The sequence below is a fragment of the Mesoplodon mirus genome, assembly GCF_964341445.2.
Source record: "Mesoplodon mirus genome assembly, chromosome: 10".
NCBI lineage: Eukaryota > Metazoa > Chordata > Mammalia > Artiodactyla > Ziphiidae > Mesoplodon > Mesoplodon mirus.
Window position 1 is genome coordinate 71,240,314 of NC_138986.1, and position 24,264 is coordinate 71,264,577.

At 44.8% G+C, this 24,264-nt stretch overlaps 1 protein-coding gene across 2 annotated transcripts in view; it reads right to left on the bottom strand.

Annotated features, from left to right (window-relative positions):
- The window catches only part of MRAP2 (melanocortin 2 receptor accessory protein 2), a 53,571-nt gene extending 31,992 nt beyond the window's left edge, over nucleotides 1–21,579 (bottom strand). The window contains exons 1-2 of one of the 2 annotated variants that reach the window (XM_082633339.1): nucleotides 21,376–21,579; nucleotides 5,607–5,739 (exon numbers count right to left, since the gene is read on the bottom strand). In XM_082633339.1, coding sequence (XP_082489465.1) covers nucleotides 5,607–5,733 — 127 coding nt within the window. In that variant the 5' untranslated portion in view covers nucleotides 5,734–5,739; nucleotides 21,376–21,579. Of the gene's footprint in view, nucleotides 1–5,606; nucleotides 5,740–20,604; nucleotides 20,700–21,375 lie in introns of those variants that run through there. The other variant, XM_082633338.1, reaches the window with a different exon arrangement.
- Nucleotides 21,580–24,264: the final 2,685 nt, after the last annotated feature.

Sequence of the window (24,264 nt, forward strand, 5' to 3'; positions counted from 1 at the left end):
GGCAGCATATGTATGGGTCTTGTTTTTGTATCCATTCAGCGAGGCTGTGTCTTTTGGTTGGAGCATTTTATCCATTCACGTTTAAGGTAATTATCGATATGTATGTTCCTATTACCATTTTCTTAATTGTTTTGGGTTTGTTTTTGTAGGTCCTTTTCTTCTCTTGTGTTTCCCACTTAGAGAAGTTCCTTTAGCATTTGCTGTAGAGCTGGTTTGGTGGTGCTGAATTTTCTTAGCTTTTGCTTGTCTGTAAAGCTTTTGATTTCTCCATCGAATCTGAATGAGACCCTTGCCAGGGAGAGTAATCTTGGTTGTAGGTTCTTCCCTTTCATCACTTTAAATATGTCATGCCACTCTCTTCTGGCTTATAGAGTTTCTGCTGAGAAATCAGCTGTTAACCTTATGGGAGTTCCCTTGTATGTTATTTGTTGTTTTCCCCTTGCTGCTTTCAATAATTTTTCTTTGTCTTTAATTTTTGCCAATTTGATTACTATGTGTCTTGGCGTGTTTCTCCTTGGGTTTATCCTGTGTGGGACTCGCTGTGCTTCCTGGACTTGGGTGGTTATCTCCTTTTCCAGGTTAGGGAAGTTTTCCACTATAATCTCTTCAAATATTTTCTTGGGTCCTTTCTCTCTCTCTTCCCCTTCTAGGAACCCTAAAATGCGAATGTTGTTGCATTTAATGTTGTCCCAGAGGTCTCTTAGGCTGTCTTCATTTCTTTTCATTCTTTCTTCTTTATTCTGTCCCATAGCAGTGAATTCCAGCATTCTGTCTTCCAGGTCACTTATCCATTCTTCTGCCTCAGTTATTCTGCTATTGATTCCTTCTAGTGTATTTTTCATTTCAGTTATTGTATTGTTCATCTCTGTTTGTTTGTTCTTTAATTCTTCTAGGTCTTTGTTAAACATTCCTTGCATCTTCTCGATCTTTGCCTCCATTCTTTTTCCGAGGTCCTGGATCATCTTCACTATCATTATTATGAATTCTTTTTCTGGAAGGTTGCCTATCTCCACTTCATTTAGTTGTTTTTCTGGGGTTCCATCTTGTTCCTTCATCTGGTATATAGCCCTCTGTCTTTTCATCTTGTCTATATTTCTGTGAATGTGGTTTTTGTTCCATACGCTGCAGGACTGTAGTTCTTCTTGCTTCTGCTGTCTGCCCTCTAGTGGATGAGGCTATCTAAGAGGCTTGTGCAAGTTTCCTGATGGGAGGGACTGGTGGTGGGTAGAGCTGGCTGTTGCTCTGGTGGGCAGAGCTCAGTAAAACTTCAATCCACTTGTCTGCTGATGGGTGGGGTTGGGTTCCCTCCCTCTTGCTTGTTTGGCCTGAGGCAACCCAACACTGGAGCCTACCGGGGCTCTTTGGTGGGGCTAATGGTGGACTCTGGGAGCACTCACGCCAATGAGTACTTCCCAGAACTTCTGCTGCCAGTGTCCTTGTTCTCACGGTGAGACACAGCCACTCCCAGCCTCTGTAGGAGATGCTCCAACACTAGCAGGCATGTCTGGTTCAGTCTCTATGGGGTCACTGCTCCTTCCCCTGTGTCCCGATATGCACACTACTTTGTGTGTGCCCTCCAAGAGTGGAGTCTCTGTTTCCCCCAGTCCTGTTGAAGCCCTGCAATCAAATCCCGCCAGCCTTCAAAGTCTGATTCTCTAGGAATTCCTCCTCCCGTTGCCGGACGCCCAGGTTGGGAAGCCTGACGTGGGGCTCAGAACCTTCACTCCAGTGGGTGGACTTCTGTGGTATAAGTGTTCTCCAGTTTGTGAGTCACCCACCCAGCAGTTATGGGATTTGATTGTATTGTGCTTGCACCCCTCCTATCATCTCATTGTGTCTTCCCCTTTGTCTTTGGATGTGGGGTATCTTTTTTGGTGAATTCCAGCATCTTCTTATCAATGATTGTTCAGCAGTTAGTTGTGATACCGGTGCTCTCGCAAGAGGGAATGAGAGCACGTTCTTCTACTCTGCCACCTTGAACCAATCCGCAGCATTATTTATAATAGCCAAGATTTGGAAACAACCTAAGTGTCCATCAGTGGATGAATGGATAATGAAGATGGTACACACACACACACACGGAGAAAATGGAATATTATTCAGTCATATAAAAGAATGCAATGTTGCCATTTGAGACAATATAGATAGACCTTGAGGGTATTATGTTAAGTGAAATACATAGACAGAGAAAGACAAATACTGTATAATTTCACTCATATGTGGAACCTAAAACAAACAAACAAAACAAACAAAAAAATTGATAGACACAGAGAACAGATCAGTGGTTATCAAAGGGGAAGGGAGTTAGGGGACAGGTGAAATGGGTAAAAGGGGTCAACTGTATGGTTATGGTGGATAACTAGACTTTTGGTGATGATCACCTTGTAGTGTACACAGATGTTAAAATAGAATTTTGTACACCTGAAACTTACATAATGTTATATACCGATTTTACCTCAATTAAGGAAAAAAGGCTCCCACTAGAGAGACAAGCTTCCTAAACATCTAGCTCTGAAAGCAGACAGGGCTCGTGGCCATGAGAATCCAAGGTTACAGGAAACAAAGGAGCAGTTCTTCATGAGCGCACATGACTATCTCCCCAAGGTTCAGTGCAGGGGGAGCAGGCAAAAACACCCATTTCCCAGTCTTTCTCTGAAAGGGGTTTATCTGCTTACTTTAAAAGATGATGCCTGAGGGCCAGACTTCTAAATTATCAGGCATCTAGGGGTCAGCTGTGATCCTTCCCAGGGACCAGTGAAGCCAAGAGATACTTCCCTGCCTTCTCCCTCTAGCCCACTCCAATAATAAAAAACCAACTTGTCAGTATCTCCCTGGAAGGAGATTTTATACAAGTCTGATGTCCCAGCTTTTGCAGCTGCTGCCCAAGGGACTGCCTGATACCCTAGCTCTGATAGCCATGAGTCCGACAGGACTGTAGTTCTTAAAAAGCCTGACAGCACCCTTCCATGGCGCTCCACCAGGCTCAGCACAGAAGGAGCAGACAAAATGCCCATTCCCCAGTTTCTCTCTGGAAAGAATTTAACTATTTACTCTGCAGCTGCTGCCTGAGGTTCTGTTTCTAATCAAACTGCATCTAGGCAATGACCACAATCCTCTCCTTCCAGACACAGACAGGTCTTGACACACCCTCAATTAGTAGGAGCTACTAATACAAAGAATTTTGCTTGAACAATCATACAAGTTTGAGAGAAAACTAAGATCTCAGGCCTGGCTGAATGACAAGGTTCATTTCCTATATAAGACCACTCTGCTAAGACTGGGAGTGGTGGCTCTTTTATCTATGCACAGAAACCAAAACAGAGAGTCAAGGAGACTGAATAAATAGAGGAATATGTTCCAAGCAAAAGAATAAGATAAATCTCCAGAAACAGATCTTAGTGAGAATTCAAAATAATGGCCATAAACATAGGGGTAAGCTCCTTGACATCACTCTTGGTAATGATTTTTTGGACTTAACACCAAAAGCAAAGGGAACAAAGGCAAAAATAAACAAGTGGGAGTACATCAAACTAAAAAGCTTCTGCACAGCAAAGGAAACCATCAACAAACTGAAAAGGCAAATTATGGAATATGAGAAAACATTTGCAAATCACATATCTGGTAAGGGGTTAATATCCAAAATATACAAGGAACTCATACAACTCAAGAGCAAAAAAACAACGCAATTTAAAAATGGGCAAAGGGCCTGAATAGACATTTTTCCAAAGAAGATATCCAAATGGTCAACAGGTACATGAAAATGAGCTCAACATTGCTAATCTTTAGAAAAATGCAATTCAAAACCTCAAAGAGATATCACCTCACCACTGTTAGAATGTCTGTTACCAAAAAGACAAGAGATAACGACTGTTGGTGAAGATGCGGAGAAAAGGGAACCCTTGTGTGTTGTTGGTAGGAATGTAACTGGTGCAGCCACTAAGAAAAACAGCATGAAATTTCCTCAAGAAATTAAAAGTAGAACTATCATATGATCCAGCTCTCCCATTTCTGGATATATATCCAAAGGAAATGAAAGCGTTATCTTGAAGAGGATATCTATACTCCCATGTTCATTGTAACATTATTCACAATAGCCAAGGTATGGAAACAACCTAACTGTCTATTCATGGATGAATGGATTAATTAAATGTTATAGATAGATAGATAGATAAATAGATATTTGAGTATTATTTGGCCTTTAAGAAGAAGGAAATACTGTCATTTATGACAACATTTGTGAAACTGGAGGGCATTATATGAACTGAAATAAGCTAGATAGAAAAAGACAAATAGTGCATGATATCACTTATATGTAGACTCTAAAAAAAAGAAAAGAAGTCGAGCTCATAGAAACAGAGTAGAAAAGTGGTTGCCAGGGGCTGGGGGATTGGGAAATCAGGAGAGGTTGGTAAAAGAATATAAACTTTCAGCTATAATATGAATAAGATCTAAGGATCTAATGTATAACATGGAAAGTATAGCTGATAACACTGTTTCGTACACTTGAAACTTGCAAGGGAATAGAACTTAAATGTTCTCACCAATGAACAAACAACCAAACAAATACATACCTGAGGTGATGGATGTGTTAATTAACTAGACGGGGGGAATCTTTTCACAATATATAAAATATATCAAATTATCACTTTGTATACTTTAAATATATTACAATTTTATTTGTTAGGTATACCTCAATGAAGCTGAAAAAAATAGAAAGCCCACTTTGCAAGTAGGAGTGAGGAATCATGAATGCCAAGACAGCTTAGACTGGCAGCAGCCAGGAAACACAAAAGAAGTGAAAGCATTTCCTTCGCCACATTTGCATCTTCAATTCTAGTCTCTCTTGTATTTCCTAGCATGTTCCATTAATCTGAGCCAGATAAGAACCTACGACTTTTATGGTGCTGCGGACATTCATTCTGAAACAAGCAAACATCTCTGGAATATTTATGGGGTAACCACGACAGGACCCAGTAGTGGGCAGCAGTTTCTGCTTATTATGTCAACTCTGCTTAAGGAAACTGAGCTGCTTCAAGCTGGCCAGCCAGCAGGCAGTTATGACTGGAGGTGGACGGTAACCTTTCATAGAGTTATATTTCCTTGCTCTGTGCTGGATCATTAATCACTCCAATTACACAAAACACAATGCATGCCTATAACACAGAGCTGGGAATGACTGTGGGCTATTCTGGTCCATCACTACGAACACACACAGACAGACTGCTTTCCACAGAAAGGATGTTGCGGACTGTTACAAGAGAAGGTTCTTCAAATTAGAGTTCCAGATTCTATTTGTGTACACATTTTTGATGGTCCAAATGTTCACATGGTTTTGGAGAGCTGGCATCATTAATTTTTTTTAAATCTCAATTTGAAAGTGACATTGATTCATGTTCCCCCACTAAGGGAATCTTTCAAGTTCTTCATCACTCATATTATACATCCTTAAGCAATGAGCCTATATTTGGAGGGGGTGTTTTCCAGGGATTTGGGGGTAGAGGACAGATTTCTATAAAAAGAATGTTCAGGAAAAGTAAACACTGGGGATTTCACAGGTTAAAGCAAACACACATCATGCTTACAATGGGGAATTGCACAAGACTTACATTTGTGAGCCTTCAGTCCTTCAAAGGAAACTGGTCCAATCTCATAATACTCGTATTCCCAGGTGTAATCAGAATTAGATGCAGATTGATGGGACGTCCTGTTAGAAACTAACCTCTGGGCAGACATCTCCACCTGCAGAAATGGAGAAAGACAAGTGTAGAGTCTGTTAACGCATCCACATTGTACTTGACCACGTTCAGGAGGTCAGCAGGCAACGGCCTCAGGGAGGTCCTATCCACCAGGTCAGGGACAGCCCTCCCTGGCTGCCTGCATTCCCAGTGGCCATTACTTCCTTTTATCTCTCCAAGAGACTGATATGTATTATTTGCAACCAGAGGCCATGTCTTCTTTCATGGTTGTTCCCCCAGAACTTAACCCAGTGCCTGGCACATAACCAACTTCCAATAACTGATGAAAGAAGGAAGTAAGGAGGGGGAGAGTGTATCAAAATCTCTGAGCTCACGACTTCAACCTCATCACCTACCACCACCTATGCAGAGCCGACAGAGAATAAATAAAATCAGTATCAGAAGAGAAGAAGCTCAGTAGACCTCCACTGGGCACCTACCATGCAAAAATAAAGACATGCGTCCTATGTCTTATGAAATAGGGATGGAGAAAAAAGAGAGGGACAACAAAAGTCACATCATTGGAGAAGATCCTCAGTGGAATCTCCAATCTTGGTCACTGCTAATTCCTGAAATCTGTCCTATTTGCAGGATGTCCCAATGCCTTGTTTGTTATCATTTGAGATTTAAAAATGCTGACTTCTTTGCGAGACGAGGTTGTACTGTGCAGCATGGATACCAAAGGTGACAAGTCCACAGAGCCAATATTCAGTACTGAGCATCTGCTATATGTGAGGCACCATACATGGTGGGCGAGGAGGAGATGCTAGACCAGGACTCCAGAGACCTCCCCTAATAATGGGGAAAGAACACTAAGTGGCAACAGTAATATAAGGGAAAATCTGAATAAAGTACCAGCCAAAACCAAGATCCACTGAGCAGTATAACCACTGGATCCCACTCCACAGGAGCTTTCTGAAGCTCCCCTTCTCCCACCCCCCATGGGGCAGTACCACCCACCACTGCCATTAGGGCACAACCCCCAGAGAAACTGAGGCAAAATCACCACCACCCCTCTGGCCCAAGGTACAAGTCTCACCTTTCCCTCTTCTGTTCTTCCCCAGGCCAGTCCTGGACCCCAGAGAAACAGACTCCAACCCCTCACATTCTGTTGTTCAAAAGATGGTGTGCTCTGACCCAGAGATGCGTGCCAGTATCAGAATTAGAGGGTGACTCTGAGTGCCCAGCCAGGCGAATCACTCCTCCAAAGGTAGAAGAGAATGTACCAATTGTCCTTTGGGAAAGAAAGCTACACACATTTTAAGAAAAGCTGACCTTTGAGTAAGGATTCAGTTACCTTCCTAATACTGGCACAAAAATAACATAAAATCATTACCACCATATCTTCTCTGGCATTTCTAGTATTTGAACAAGAGTTGATTTCCCTCGACGATGAAATAGATGAGGATCTTCATCGTTGTTCTCCCTCCATTTGCTATGTTGCCAGGGAAGACACTTCAGCTCTCCCAGCCACATTTTCCTCATCTGCAAAACCGACCATCCTGACTTCCTGTTGTTGGCAGGAAGTGGTCTGGCTACAGTCACTAATTGACACCATCACCATCCACCTGGCCCACTTCTTGAGCCCCCTGTTTTTTCTGCTTCTACTCTTATGGATCCGTTGCAATCTATTCTCCACACATCAGCCAAAGATCTTTTAAAAAGACAAATTGCCCTTGTCACTCTTTTGCTTAGTACTTTTAAATGGCTTCCCATTGCTCCAAGGACAAAGTCCAAAATCCTTAAAATGTCTTACAAGGTCATGGCTTGAGCCCTGTGGTCTCCTCTCATCTTGCCTCCTCCCCTATACCAAGCCGCACTTGGATTTCTTGCAGTTCCTCAAATACTTCATGCTCCCTGCAATGGGCACACATACTGTTCCCTCCAGCAGGAGAATTCCTCCTACCACTTCATCCTAACCCACCTCTCCTTCTCTGCATACTCTTGTCATCTATACTGGAATCAGCAAATCCAGCCCACTACCTGTTTTTGTATAGCCTGCAAGTGAAAAATATTTTAATATATTTAACGGTCGGGGAAAAAATCAAAACAATGATATTATTTCATGACCTGAGAGAATTATGTGAAATTCAAATATCAGAGTCCATAAATAAGGCTTTATTGGAACACAGCTACCATCGTTTGTTTTTGTATCTTGTCTTCTCTAGCACTATAACAGCTGAGTAGTTGTGACAGAGACAGTAGAGCCACAAAAACCTAAAACATTTACTTTCTGATATTTTATAGAAAAAGTTTGCCAAACCCTCCCCGCCTTGAGAGCCATGGGAAAAAAATGATCTGAGCTTCTATTTTCCCATCAGGAGAATGAAGGTGATAACAGTACCTACATCATGGAGTTGCTGTAAAGATTCAATGTGATGTTGCATGAAATGTGCATAGCCAGGACCCAGGTTGAGCTCAGTCAAGAGTAGCCAGCACTATTATTATAAGCTAAGAAATGCTAGTCTGGGATAGAAAAGCCTAGGTTTATTCCTTAGACAACACCAACGCCCCTGTCAGCCAGTTCCTATCAACTTCACCATGTGGTTAATGGATCTGTGTGGTCTAGACAAATGAATAAAATTACTACAATAAAAAATAAGTCAAAAGGCATTCATTTCAATGGTTTAAAAATCATAATGAGAAACGTACATCATGGAATTATGAGAAACGTACATAATGAGAAATGTACATAATGGGATTCACGATGTCTCATCAAGTCAAAAATATGGTAATAATTTCTCCTTTTGTGAAATTTCTCCTTTTGTGAAATAATTTCTCCTTTTGTGAAAATAAGATGAAGTCTGGTTTGAGCATATCATTTTTATTGGAAATCAGCATTACAGCCAATGTAATAAGCAGAGGGAGGCGCTGGGCTTCATCTGGTGTCAAAAATAGAAAATAGAAAACAGTACATGAAACAATGGAGAAAATAAAGATGAGAGAGTGTTTTCCATGCTCCGAGCATCACTCCCCATGGCTATGCTCTTCTCCACATCCATGCACAGTGGGTCCCCATCCGTGGCTGCCCAGGCCCATGGGACCAGAGGGTCTTCCTATCGGCTCAGAAAGAAGCATTAACACCACCTGTACAGGGTCAGCCAGGAACTAACAAGCAAAATATCTGTAAAAGAGTCAGATACCAAGAAGCATCGACCACTTACCTACCACAGAGAGTGTCTTTTCACTCCTTCTTTTCTCTCCCTTAAATCATTCCTGTTCTTCTAAGTGAACTATTTAAGGATGGAGGGAGACCATAGGCGAAAAGGTCCTGAGAGTGGAAAGGCTGCCCTTTAAGAGAGGACACCTGACGGATGCCTGGAGACAAGAGGTTCTCTGGGGAAGCAGAGAATAGGATGCCGGCCACCCCCCTCCCACCCAAGCAGCCACCGTTGTGGAGGACTTCAGATAAAAGGAGCGGCTTGTGTTTTCACTGGCTATTTCCTCTCAGTTCTTGAATTCCAAAGATAGATTTGGAGGACAGAACCTCTGGCTTCTGCTTTCACCTCGCACCCTTGAAAAAGCTCATGAGGTAATGTTTTCATGCAAGTCTCAGATCAACCAGCTTGGGCCATCACATGCACAAGGACAAACAACAAACAGAAGGCAGGATTTTGTATAATGTCCAATGTCGTAGTCCAAGATTGCCTTTCTGAGCTTTGCAGACACAGAAGCTAGCACTTTCACCATTTGGAAACTGCCAGCATGTCTGGGTATCAGCCTCCAGAGGGTGATATTCTCATCACAGTGAGGAATGTCTGGGCCTTAACACACACTGAGGGAGAGGCAGCGGGGTGGGCACAGAGGCTTACTCACGGGGTGCTGGAATCAGACAGCTGCTCTGTTCAGAACACAGCAAAGAGGAAACACAGAGCTCAGTGTGTGGCTGCCTTCTGCACCCACTCTGCTCCTGCACACCCCCTCCTGAGATTCTCTTAATGTCAGGTTTCTTCATAATATTAGCATCACTAAAAATAACTTCTTCCAGAGGAAACATATCCCAAACAAGCCTCCAGGAGCTGCATGGAGAGACTAATTGATCTTTTGAGAGTCTTGCCAACAACAATAATGAAAAATTATGACTGCACCTCACAGCCCCACCTGAAAAGGAAGTTTACCTTTTCCAGGTGTGCACAGCGTAGTTTAGGCCAGCTTACGGGGGTGGGAGAGGGAGGGAAGACCTCAAACGCAAACAGAGAGAGATATTAGCAGGCCCAGACACCTCTCATGGCAGTCTAAACAGCCCTCTTCTCCCACCCACATTCCCAACACTTTCATCTCTTCTTTCAATTATCCAGCCTTTCCTCCTCCAACCCAGATTCCCACACCACTCCTGGGCACCCTCTTGCCTTCTTAAAGACAGGTCAAGCAATTCTCTCAGCCTCCCTGAATTTGGGAAGATGTATATGGACATGGAACCTCCCATGGAGTGACTAAAAACTCTTCATCGATAGCCTTGGTGGGTCATGTTGGGTACATGGGCCAGGGGAGCTATTTCCTTGGAACTGGACCTTTATTTCCATGTTAAGGGGTAGACATCAGCACGTGAGTTTTCCAAGTGGCCACCAACTCAGGCACGGGACTAGCACATTAAAGAGAGAACCAAAAATGCCTATAAACCCTAAAAAATGAGCACACGTGCACGCACGCACACAAAACTGACAACACAGCCAGGAAGATACTCTAAGCAGCTGTTGGCCAGTGCCACAGACCCAAAGACCCAAGGTGATCAGCTTGTATGGAGGCAGACCTAATGACCCATTTGGATTTGAGATCAAAATTCCCAATTGCAGTCATTCTATCTTCTTTCTGTTCAATTCCCAAAGTCCAAAAGTGGGCATGCCACCCAGGATGCCAACCTCCATTCTGACCTGGGCCATGGAGGTCTCATTAATTACTTATTCTTATCTCTTTTTTCCTTCTATTCCTAGGAACAACTATCCCCATCACAACAGAGAAGTCACACTCTTGACCCATCACCCTTTCTCTCTCCCAGCCAAGACATCCAAAAAACCAAAGGTAAATTGTGGCCAGGCTACATTCTGGTCACTGAGGAGCCCAAGGTCAGAACTTCAGAAGCACAGCTTTAGAAGCTTAATTCCCTCATTGTGCAGAGGTCTGACCAGGGGCCCAATCAGAACCGATGGTGCACTCGCCTTACCTGCAACTATGTGGGGAAGACCAAACAGAGAAAATGAGAGTCTGCAAGGTTGAGTCGGGCTCATGGTTAGACCAGAGCCAGCTGGATATTCCTAAAGCATTTCTAAAAGGCACTACATCCCAGCAAGGAATCACGTTTGACCCCGAAAATCAGAACCTCCAAGGTCACCTCCCTGGGAGGTGCTTAACAAACGCTGACATGGTCTTCTTCCCAGCACACTGCTCTTTTTTTCTGTACGCGGGCCTCTCACCGCTGTGGCCTCTCCTATTGCGGAGCACAGGCTCCGGACGCACAGGCTCAGCGGCCATGGCTCACGGGCCCAGCCGCTCCACGGCATGTGGGATCCTCCCGGACAGGGGCACAAACCCGCGTTCCCTGCATCGGCAGGCGGACTCTCAACCACTGCGCCACCAGGGAAGCCCCACACTGCTTTTTTTTTTTTTTTAGATTCCGTGCAAACCACATTCTACCTGCACTCATCACTTTAATTCTCAAGTTTGCAGATTCCTTTTCTGTGAGTCCATTTTAAGTCAGCAACTTCTTTTGAGGGTGTGGATTTTTACTTTCTTCAATTAAAGAGGCAATGCTTCCAGGACTTTAGACTTTAATCTTCCTCCTAATTATTATCTTTTGACTTGAGCCTGCATCTTACTTTTGAAGTCTGAGATTCTGGCCACTCACTTCAGGCTAGAGATGTTACACACACACACACACACAAACACACACACAGGGCTCCTCCTCCCTTCTCAAAAGGACATACCTCCCAAATTTCTCTACATTATCAGGGTTTATGCCTTCCTGGGTATTTCTTAGAAAGTACTCAGTTACTCAGCGGACTTCAAAAACGTGGTGGCTGACAGCTGGCAGAGAAATTCTGGATGTATCTTCCCCCTGCCTCTCCCTACTTCTCCACTGCACAGCAGCAACTTATTTCTAGGACCAAAACATGGAACAAAAAGTGTTTGCAAGCCTTAAGATTTCCTGTCTGAATATCAGAATCAATGCCAATAGAAGAACAACTTCTAAAACTAGAGACGAAACTTAATATTTTGTACAGCTAGATATTCAGCCAATACCTGAAATGCAGAGATGCTGAATTAACGAGCAGGCATCCTTCCTCCACCAGCTGTTGCCTCAAAGAGGATAAGAGGATGGGGTGGGTCCTACACCGACCTCCTCCAGTTATATTCTGGGCACCTACATAGTCGTAAATAGGCTGAAAAGTACTTTTTAAAGTTGGTGCTTCACGGCTCTGTGGTACTCCCTGGGTCAGCCCAGCAAACAGTTATTGCATGACTTACTGGAGGTGGGGGGGACACAATGCCTGTCCTTGAGCCCTTTGGAGGGGTCTCTGGAGATGGTAACAGACCTCTGCAATACACCACAGTACAGGCTATGCTAGGAGCACTTGAACCAATCCTCCGGTGGCATTCTCTTCCCTCTGGTCTCTTTTCCATCAGGGCAGGGGCCTCCCCTGCTTGCTCACCGCTGTATTTCCAGCAACCCACCCAAAACCTGGCTCATATCAGACATGCAATAAATACTTATCGAGTCGGTTTCTCATGATGTGGAAAAGCCACAAAATTATCTTCTTTCACCCTTTCTCAACACTAAACCCGAGAGCAGTGTTCTCCCATTCTAACAGAGACTTCAGCTGGACAGAGACAAGAACATCAGACCCACACAGGGAAAAAACACCCAAGAAAGAGGCTGTAAAGGCTCCATCTGGGAAGGATTTCCTAAGAAGTGAAAAGGCATGGCTCTGAGATGTGTGTGGAGGTGGCCGGCACACTGCCCTCAGCTCTGCAGATTTAGGGAGCTGGGTTTCCACAGTCCTCCAGGGCTGAGGCGGTCACGCTGACCAAGCGAAGGAGAATGACTTATAACCAGAGCATCCATTTGTGGTATTACAATAACGAACAAAATGGCCAAGCAGATCAGAACACATGTTTTACACAGTCTGGGAAACAAAATTGAAGATTAGATTCACCACGTTAGCTGGTGAATGTGGAATTAGGGCAAAGGAATCATGTTACATAATATACCCCATTGCACACAAGACAGGATGCTCTGCTGTTTGTCTTGTATCCCAACATGGATGCCCTGTTGCAGCCACAAAATGAGGACACTCTCACTGGTGGTGGGGTTGGTGTCCCCACCATGGAAATGTCATCCGGTTAGTGAACTCTTGCCTCTTTCTGGACCTTGCTTTTCTTGGTCTGGACTTCAAAATAGTCTAGGAATGTTGAGGACACCAGTAGAAGCCCAAGTTGACCACTCTCTTATAATTAGGTTTTTTGGGTTCCTATTACTATTTATTTTTGCTTTATTCCTGAGCCTTCCATAAAAGTACAGTAGAAGATCTAAATAGACGTTTCTCCAAAGAAGACATACAGATGGCCAAAAAGCACGTGAAAAGATTTTCAACATCACTAAATATCAGAGAAATGCAAATCAAAACTACAATGCTGGAGAGGGTGTGGAGAAAAGGGAACACTCCTATACTGTTGGTGGGAATCTAAACTAGTGCAGCCACAATGAAGAACGGTATGGAAGTTCCTTACAAAACTGAAAATAGAGCCACCATATGATCCTGCAATCCCACTCCTGGGCATGTATCTGGAGAAAACCATAATTTGAAAAGAGTCATGTACCACAATGTTCATTGCAGCACTACAATGAAAAAGAATGAATATATGTATATGTATAACTGAATCGCTTTGCTGTACACCTGAAACTAACACAACATTGTAAATCAACTATACTCCAATGAGATTAATTTAAAAATAAATTAATTTTTTTAAAGTACTAGAGTCAAGTCAAAGAACCAGCTATCAAAAAGCGGTGCTTCGGGGCTTCCCTGGTGGCACAGTGATTGGGAATCCGCCTGCCAATGCAGGGGACATGGGTTCGAGCCCTGGTCCGGGAAGATCCCACATGCCGCGGAGCAACTAAGCCCATGCACCACAACTACTGAGCCTGTGCTCTAGAGCCAGCGAGCCACAACTACTGAGCCCGCGTGCCTAGAGCCCGTGCTCCGCAACAAGAGAAGCCACCGTAATGAGAAGCCCGCGCACTGCAACGAAGAGTAGCTACTGCTCGCCGCAACTAGAGAAAGCCCACGCGCAGCAATGAAGACCCAATGCAGCCAAAAATAAATAAATAATAAATAAATTTATTTTTAAAAATTGGTGCTTCATCATGAAATAACACTTCACACCCGTTTGAATATGGCTATCATCAAACAAACAAACAAAAAAACCCAAACCAGAAAAGAGTTAAGTGTTAGCAAGGATGCAGAGAAATTGGAACTCTTGTGTGTTGTTGTTAGGAAGATAAAATGGTGCGGCTGCTATGAAAGGTAGCATAGTGGTTCCTCAAAAATGTAAATATGGAATGCCTTATGACCCAGCATTTCCACCTCAGGGTATATACCCCAAAGAACAGAAAGCAGGGGTTCCAAGAGATATTTGTACCTCACCACTGCAGCATTACTCACAACAGCCAAAAGGAGGAAGCAATCCAAATGTACACTGGTGGATGAACAGATAAACAAAATGTCGTATGTACGTGCAACGGAATATTATTCAGCCTCAGAAAAGAAGGAAATTCAGACGTATGCTACAACATGGATGAACCTTCAAAATATTATGCTAAGTGAAGTAAACCAGACACACAAGAACAAATATTGCATGATTCTACTTATATGGGGTATCTAGAACACTCAGATTCATAGAGACAGAAAGTAGAAGGGTGGCTGCCAAAGGCTGGGAGAAGGGGGGAATGGAGAGTTTTTGTTTAATGGATGCAGAGTTGCAGTTTGGGAAGATGAAAAACTTCTAGAGACGGATGGTGGTGATGGCTGCATAACACTGTGAATGCACCTAATGCCACTGTGTTGTATGCTTAAATATGGTACATTTTGTTATGTATATTTCACTCAAAAATGTTCTAGGGCTTCCCTGGTGGCGCAGTGGTTGAGAGTCCGCCTGCCGATGCAGGGGACGCGGGTTCGTGCCCCGGTCCGGGAAGATCCCACATGCCGTGGAGCGGCTGGGCCCGTTAGCCATGGCCGCTGAGCCTGTGCGTCTGGAGCCTGTGCTCCGCAACGGGAGAGGCCACAACAGTGAGAGGCCCATACCGGAAAAAAAAAAAAAAAAAAAAAAAAGTTCTAAAAATTTTAAAACAAGAAAAGAATAATAATAAAAATCAACATTTCCTGACCAATGTACTATAGCTGGGGGAGGGTAATTGAGAGCTCCCCAAAGTAAAAGACCACCCCAGGGGACAAAAGATAGTGCTGGAACATCCAGGCACCCTCCCCGTGTGGGTCCTTCCTCCACAGCCAACCTTCAAGGATCCAGCTTTGCTCAGTTCAAGAGCCCTTGTGGCACCTTCTTGCCAAGTAAAAGGAATACTCTGTCCAGGCTGTGAGGAATCACGCTTCCCTATGCCAGGGAGAAGCTGGCAGAATATTTATGCTGTGCCAGCCGTGGTCCTCCCACTCAGACTAGTCCTGGAAATAGACTGCTTCCCAGTCTCTCCTTTCTATAAGTTTCACCTCCTATGGTCCCTGTCATTAGCCCACTGCATTTCAGCATAAGTCCACCATCATTTATTCTTCCGAAGCTTCCAGGGCCTTCTCATGGATTACATTTAAAGTCTGTTGCTTCCCCAGGACAAAAAGGAAGTGCCTCAATCTCATAAAACTGGCCCCAGTCTCTGGGAAATGTTTCCTGGAGACCAGCTGGATTTCATGGACCCGGAAAATTGGAATGCTGACATTTATATTTTGCCAGTAAGGAAATGTGTAAAAAACAACTATCATTAACAATTATTACTTCATAGACAAAAACTTATTTTAAGCACCCTCCAAGTAGGAGAGATATAATCTCACAATAAAAATAGTCAGTCTTCTGCAAGAAAGGGAAGTCGGCCGTCTGGCATCAGTATTTTCAGAGCAAGCAGACAGTTCCATGCAGGTCGGCACTACATTGCCTCTGGCCACTGCACTCATGTGATAGCTACCTGGAATGGCTTAAATATTCACTCTCTCTGACAGCAAAGAGAAAGGACTAAAAGAGCTATCGTGAAATTCCCTTCCAGACCTATGACTCCAGGGCTTAATAAAAGACTAAGTTGCTTTCCACTTGCATCACAAACTCAATGATGTGTGTCTGTCTGTGAAAACTGTGTGTGTATGTATGTATGTATGTGTGTGTGTGTGTGTGTGTGTGTGTAGTACAATATGGATAAGGTCCTACTATGGGCTGAGTTGTGTCCCCCCAAATTTATGGGTTGAAATCCTACTTCCCAATACATTTGGATGTGACTACTACATTTGGAAACAGAGTCTTTAAAGAGGTGCTTAAGTTAAAATGAGGCTGTTGGGATGAGCCCTAATGCCATCTGACTGGTGTCCTTATAAGAAGAGGCGATTAGGACACACAGAGAGACACCAGGAGCACTCATGCACAGGGACAACCTTGTGAAAAGGCAGCAGAAAGATGGTCATCTATCAGCTAAACAGAGAGGACCAGGACAGACCCTTCCCTTACGGTCCTCAGAGGAAACCAACCCTGCTGACACCTTGACCTTGGACTTCCGGTCTCCAGAGCTGTGAGACAATACATTTCTGTTGTTGAAGCCACTCAGATTCAGGTATTTTGTTACAGTGGTCCTAGCATACTAATACAGCTGCTGAAAGTAATTGTTTAAAACCAATGTTTTCTTTGATGGGTTACTTAGACAAACTCTCCTAGAAAAGCCATTAAAAATAACTTACTTTATACCAATCACTCTCACCAAATAACAAATACATTTTTGGAAAGAAAACCAAACGCCATTCATCTATCCCACTATATGCCATCTTTAGCCACTACATTGATCACGGCCTCATCACCATGTCCTTCAAGGACAAAGAACATGAACACGTTAAAATTAGTATGAGCCAATTCAGCCCAACAAGGATATTCTCATCACTGTGAGCTTGACTTTGAGTGATTTAGTGGCGGTTGAAAAGTCAAGGCCTGTACCCTCAAAGAATCCAGAGAATTCAGGCTTGAATTTATTTATTTATTTATTTATTTTACAACTTTATTGGAGTATAATTGCTTCACAAAGGTGTATGAGTTTCTGCTTTATAACAAAGTGAATCAGTTATACATATACATCTGTTCCCATATCCCTCTTCTCTCTTGCGTCTCCCTCCCTCCCACCCTCCCTATCCCACCCCTCCAGGTGGTCACAAACCACCTAGCTGATCTCCCTGTGCTATATGGCTGCTTCCCACTAGCTGTCTACCCTACCTTTGGTAGTGTATAATGTCCATGTCAGGCTTGAATTTAGAACCATGATTTCCCCTGCTGAATTTCACCCTCTTAAACACACACAAACACACACAGGTTGAGAAGCCTCAAGAAAGCCTGATGACACAAACAGATAGCATGTGCAACAGAGTCATTAAGAAAGGAAGGGCTCCTTATGGCAGAGGAGCCTGGGGTGGGGGGACCCTCAGAGATGGCCCTCTGAGTCTCTGCCCACTCTGTCCCACCTGCCAGCCTGCACTGCCATCTCCCACTCTCCAGACTCCTGCCTACCCTGGAGAGTAGGGCTCAGTCACCGTTTCCCCCATGGAATTCTGTCCAACTATCTCAGCCCCCGAGGACTCTCTCCCTTTTCTCAAATCCCATCCCACGGATTACCTAAATCTGTCATTTTAATAACAAGACGGTGTAAGTCAGACTCCCTTAGTGTCTCTTACTGAACCCTCATACTGATTTATAGATGCTAGTATAAAGCATGCCGGCCAGATGAATTAACGTTTTAATGGCACTAGGGAAACGACTGCCCTTTCCATTTTAATTAGTGGAATTTTTGAAACACCTGGCACGAATAAGACTAAGGAGAGAGAGATTGGCCATCTCTTAAATCACTTTGAGGACGATTTGGCAAACAAGCCTACTTTGTATTTATTGCTGATGGACTCTATCTCCAAGCAGCACACGCTGTTCCTTACAGCCCTGAGCTGAATCATTCCTTTGATAAAAACAAGCAAGAAAGGAATGGGACCAGGTATTTCAATCTCTGTTCTACAGAAAAGGAAATTCAAACGAAAGCAGTGGTTTAAGAGCTGGAGACAGAGCAGCAGGGAAGCTACATCTTCTCATGATCATTTTCTAACTATCTAATCCCTCCTAGGTCTCCCCTCTGCTTGCTTAGGACTGAAGGTGTCAAATAGCCCCCAAATCTTGGGTCATACCTGGTTCAACCTCCTGGAGCATCAATTTTAAGAGAAAACTTGGAAGACATTTTTATATTAAAAAAGGGCAGACACGTTACGAAGTTATCTGCAAATATCAAATGGAAGCTCAAGACAAACATCTACTTGCTTCTGGCAGCCTTGGCCTCCGCTTTGGACTCCCAGAAAAACGGGATAACTCTCCTCGCCTATTGAGGTAATTTAGTGGAAATTTTAAAGAAGCTCTGGTAGGAATATATGTAGGTTTACATGATATAGTTTCTAGTAGTTTCCAGATTTTCAGATCTTCATCATAAATTTCTGATTTTTTCCTTTTTTTTTTTTTTAACAGAAGATAAAATTATATTTTCTGGGAAAATCTACACAAAGTTTAGGAGAAAGACAGATAATGTTTATAACCAATACTCTCACTCATCTCCTAATTTTTTTTTTTTTTCTTATTCAACCAGGCAAATTCAGAGCCAATCCTTAAGGAAGCAGCTCCCACAGCTGCCTCACCTTTGCCTTTAATTGTTTTTGCTGTTCCCAAGTATATGCATGAGGAAAACAAGCGCACCTTTAGGGAGAATTACTTGAGCCTTATAAATTATTTTCACTTGAAGGGTTATGAAATGTACCAATGTTCTCTAGGCAGGGGGAAATTACATAGATCTGGGTAACACAGACACTAGCAATAATTAAACCGAGACTTTTAAAAAACATCCATCATTTTAGCATCTCATAGATCCTCTATGTAATCTTGGACCAAATACTTAATCCCTCTGTGCCTTAGTTTCGTCATCTGTTAAATGGGAATGGTGATAATTATATTCCCTACTTCATGGGGGTGCTACAGGATTGAGAAAAAATTACAAAACACTCATAACTCTGCCTGGCACGTAATAAGCTCCATGAGAATATCTACTTTTTACAAAGGCCTGTCCTCATCACTGCTATCACAACCCACGTTTGCTATTGAGCAGCTACTTCACACGATGGTTCATTTGGGCCTGGTGGGCCATTAAAACCCTCAGGTTTCTTCTCTCACATGAACTGCTGCTTAACGGGGCCACCCCATCCTTTACTTTTTTCATTGATTCTTTGAACCCCAATGCAGAAGAGGACCTTCAACTCTACTGTGAGCCAAAACATTCTAGTGTTATTATCTCTTGTCCAGAGATAAAATGGGTCTCAGAGAGTATCCTCCCAGATCTGTAATTGCCACAGCTCTGATAAATGTCCCCTCTATGTCTCTCTCCTGATGAGTGACACCAGGAGGTGCAGACTCAGGGACGACGCCTTGTGGTGTGTCCACTCTTCCCACGCCTTATCCTTAGGGATAGTATGATATTTCGTAAACCGCCTCTGCAAAGGCAGGACAGATCATCCAAGATGGGGAGGGGGGAGGGGACTGAGAATTCCGATTGGCAAAATATCTCAACATCTGGGAGCCTAGAGAAATGGGGAGGAGGAAGGTTACATTTTCCGGAAGGTGTTGATGATATTATTTGCAAGGTAAAAGACAGCCCCCCACTGTGAGCAGATGAAGTTAGCCTGGAAGAAACAATGGGGCAGCCGGGGTTAGGTATGCAGGCCCATAGGCAGTACGATAAAGGACGGACACACACACACACACACACACACGATTCATAAAAACAATACCTGCCCTTGCACATACAATGCACTCTGATGCTTTCTCTCCCCTTCCTTTGAATTTCATGTTTTAAAAAATGCTGGTGCAACTCACTGCACTGATGGCATTCCACTAAAGAGTCACAGCCCACAGTGGATAGGGCGTGCCCCAATCTGCAGCCCCAGTAGGTTGCTAGAAAAGAGAAAGAAGTCCGTTTAGCATAAATTGAATTTGTAAATTCTCCTTTCCTAGGTGGTCTTGAGCTAGCTTCTCTAAGAATTTGTTCTGGAGAGTTGCCAGGATTCAGTGTTTCCTTCTTTTGAAGTCTGCTGGCTCCGCTCTCATTTCTCAAGCCTGCCTGAGGAACTGTGAACGCTTTCACTGCTCTAGGATGCCTGCTATTTGGGCCTTGAACAATCCAGCCTGGTTTCAGGGTTTCCAGATCCTCTTAAAGGGATTTAGGCTGCTCTTCTCACATTGAAAAGAAGGAAACCTATTGGTAGCAACTCAGCCTTCCCCTGTCACCTGTTAATATCACCGCATCTTCCATAAACACTGGGTGATATTCCCGATCCGAACAAAACTCTTTATTATTGGGCACCCCGGATCCTGGCAGCCTCTCCTGCGTTCTGGACCCAATCCTTCCAGCCGGGGGCCTTTCCTGCCTGCGTTCTCAGTGACGCGCCCCCAAGTGATGTAAGGGCCTAAGGGCCACTGGCTCACAGTCCTAGTTTCCAGTCCTCCCCACTATTAACTGGGGGATTCAACTGGGAAAACTCACTTCATATCTCAACTTAATTTTCTTCACATGTAAGCTAGAAATACGACCACTTACCTCTAGGGTTTTCATGAGAATTAATTTACACGTGGGGGTTCCCTTCTCCTCCCCGGAGTAGCAGGGACGTTTCCCCCCAAGCTCCCTTTGCTTTCTGAACACCACGGAAGGTTTCGTTTTCGTCAGATGAAATCCACAGTATTATCTGGGATTGCCCGTGTCATCTAAACCGCGGCGGAAACCACAAAGCCTCCGAACAAGTTTCTAATGAGGCGACTCTTTGTCTTCCTCAATTGATTACGCAGAAAGGATGGACACAGGGAGAAAAACGAAACCGCTATTTCCCTCTCATCAGTAAAATGACCTGCAGGCAGGCGCCCCAGCGCAAACGAAATGAATTAACCGACCGTCAAACCGGCATCATTCCCAGAGCCCGGCCCAAGGCAGGGGGCCCGCACCCGAGGGCTACGGGCAGCGCGTTCCGCCTGGATCAGCAGGTCCCCCGCGCCCGGGTCGGGGGGCTCTCTCGCTTGCCGGTCACATCGGGGCTGGCCGTTCTCCCCCCGGGCGGGAGAAGGTGTGACTGGTCAGTGAGCGGGAGCGAGCGGAGGAAGCCCACCCTAGCCCCAAGCGCCGCGCTTTCAGCCTTTTCCGACGCCCTAGCGCAGGACACGCACATCATCCCGCTGCGAAGAAGGCTCTGAACTTGGGTGCTCTCCACGGGCCCGCACTCTTGCCCTGGGCACCCTCGAGCCCCAGATCTCCCCTCCCCGCTCCCATCCTCCAACTCTGCCAAACTAAAAACCACCCCCAAACCCCAGCGAGCCCGACCTTGGGAGCTGGAGGCGCACGCCCGCGGCGCCCCGTCCCGCGGGCGGTTACCGGCTCCGGCAAGGTGCGTGAGCGCCGCCGCCGCCGCCGCCACCGCCGCCGCCTCCAGCCGCCCGGCCGGCGGGTGGCTCCCGGCGATGCGGTGCGGCGGGGACGCGCGCTCCCGACCTACGGCGGAGGCTGCGCTGGGCGCGGGGCCGCCCCCAGCCCCACCCCACGAGCCCGAGGGCGCCGAGCTCTGCGGAACCCTCTGCGCCTGGGGCCGCTCGCGCACCGTCTGGATGAGAGCCTTCCGCGAGGAAGGGAAAGGGACCGGAGAGAATTGTTCGCCCTCCCGGCTGGGCAGTGCGTCCCCTTAGCCAACTTTGAGTGACAGGAGCCCAAGAGCTGAGCGAGAAGGAGTGATGCAGGATGGATGAGGGTTAGGAAGAATCCTCAGCAGCAGGGTTCATATTCAGTTGTGCTGGGACCCTCCATCATGTGCTACTTTAATTACTACCTCAAATTTATCTCCTCCTGCCTCCTGGTACTGGCGCCTACCCAGTCAAATATCCTCCAAACGGGGCCCCCAAAGGATAGGACTGGGCCGGGCGTAGTTTCAAATTAGCTACGTGGCGCACTCCTCTCTTCCAGTAAATATTTATCGAGTCCATATTCCATGCCGGACACTGATCTGGGCGCTGAGAAAATAGCCTCCTGGAGCCTATATTCTAGTGTAGAGACAGGCAGTCAACAGAACCAATAAGTACATGTCCCATATGGATAGCGACACGTGCTGTAGAGAAGAACTAACTCAGGAAGGGCACAGAAAATGTTGATGGCGGGGGTGTAGTTTTAAACCAGGTGATCGGAGATGGCCTCACCATGGAGATGGCTTTTGAGTAAAGATCTAGAGATGAGGGATCAAATCCTGCTGGTATCTGGGGCGAAAGCACTTGCTGTGGACCAGCCACTGAGATGGGTTTTACGGAATGAATCATTTCTTTTCCCACGCACAGGCACCTATAAGGCAGCGATTATAACCATTTCCATGTTAAGAACAAGAAGACTGTAGCTTAGAGATGTTACATGAATTGCCCAAGGTCACATATTAGTTCACGGAGGGGCTTGCCTTCAAGCTCAGGAAGCCTGGCACCCCAGAACCGAAGTTTAACCGCCACTGCACTGCAGTGGAAGAAATGCAGCAAGAGCAACACGCAGGCAGGTTGGTGACTGTGTGATGAACCCGCTCTCCCGGTGCCAGAAAAGGATTCCTAGAAATGCCAGCTGATTCACCTTTTTTAAAGCTAATTTCATTACTCCATGTCCAATGAAATATTTTGCCAGCCATCTTTACAACTATATTCCTCAGCCTCGTCCAAAGGCAGTTGAATTCTAAGTGACATAGTGTGACCATCTGTGATGAGATTCACCAGTCCTTCCTTAATTCTCCACATTGGTTCCAGTTGCACATTCCTGGTCACCAGGTTGCGATCTGTCACCCACACAGTAGAGCCTGTACTACACAGGGCAGCAGGGTGTGGTGAAGCCGGTCGGAGATCAGAGCCACAGAATCACTGCTGCTGAGAAGCAGAGGTGCAAGCAGGACCGTCTCTGCCTTAGCTGTCAGAGTCAGGTGGCTACTTTTGGGAAGAGTGCCAATGGCTCATGAGGCAGAGAACAAGGGCGCATCGTACCATGTGGAAAAGACTGCACACCGTCAGTGTCAGAGGCTGAAATTAGAGCATCCAGTGGGAGCAGCGTCATCAACACGATGGCAGAGCTCCCGTTTCTCTCCCAGGTATCTCTGCCTCCCCGTGGCTGCATCCGTCTCCTTCTTCCCTCCCCCAGTGCCAGCAGCATCTTCTTATCTTTCCTTCGAGGTCTAACTCAAATGGACTTCTTCCTGGACTACTTCTTCCAGGAAGCCTTCCTTGCTGCCCCAGCTACCAATGAACTCTTGTTCTAAAATCTTAGACCTCTCTTACGGCGCCTGTCATTTTAGAGTTGCACTCTAATAGACTCTACCAATTCCTCCATAGACCACTTTATATTTAATTTATCTACAGGTCCTAGCAGAGTGCCTTGCATCCAGAGTTTTATTATTTAAATAATATTTAATGAGGTTTTTTTGTTCATAAATTAATCCATAAGAACCCAGCTTCATTATCCCTTTTTAAAACTGGTGTATAGTTGATGCACAAAATTATAAGTTACAGGTGTACAATAGTCACAATATTTAAAGGTTATACTCCGTTGATAGTTATTATAAAATATTGGCTATATTCCCTGGGTTGTACTTTATATCCTTGTAGCTATTTTATATATATGAGTTTGTACCTCTTAATCCCCTACCGTTGTATTGTCACTGCTCCCTTCCCTTTCCTCACTGGTAACCACTAGTTTGTTCTCTTTATCTGTGAGTTGTTTCTTTTTTGTTATATTCACTAGTTTGTTGTATTTTTTAGAGTCCACATATAAGTGACATCATACTGTATCTATCTTCCTCTGTCCACTGTCCCTTAATTTGGCCTCTTCATTCCAAAATACCTTTCAAGCTCACAGAAATTTAGTGATAGGACTCAGTTATATGTAGTCATAGTTGTTGTTTGTCAGTATAAATGGACAACAGTTTACTTTGAGGTAAATTCTATTTGCTGCATTCTGAAACTGGAAAACTGAGGTTTAAGAGTAACGTCCCGAAGGCCACAAGACCAGTCATTGACAGAGACGAGATTTAAACCCAGGACTGTGTGACTCCAAAGTTCACACCCTCCTCCACAACCTCACGTATCTCCTCATTCAATTATCCATTCACACGTGCATTCACCTGCGTGATCAACAAATATATCTATTTATTGTGCTCAGCTCTGCATCAGGCACTGTGAAAATGGCAAATGATTAAAACAC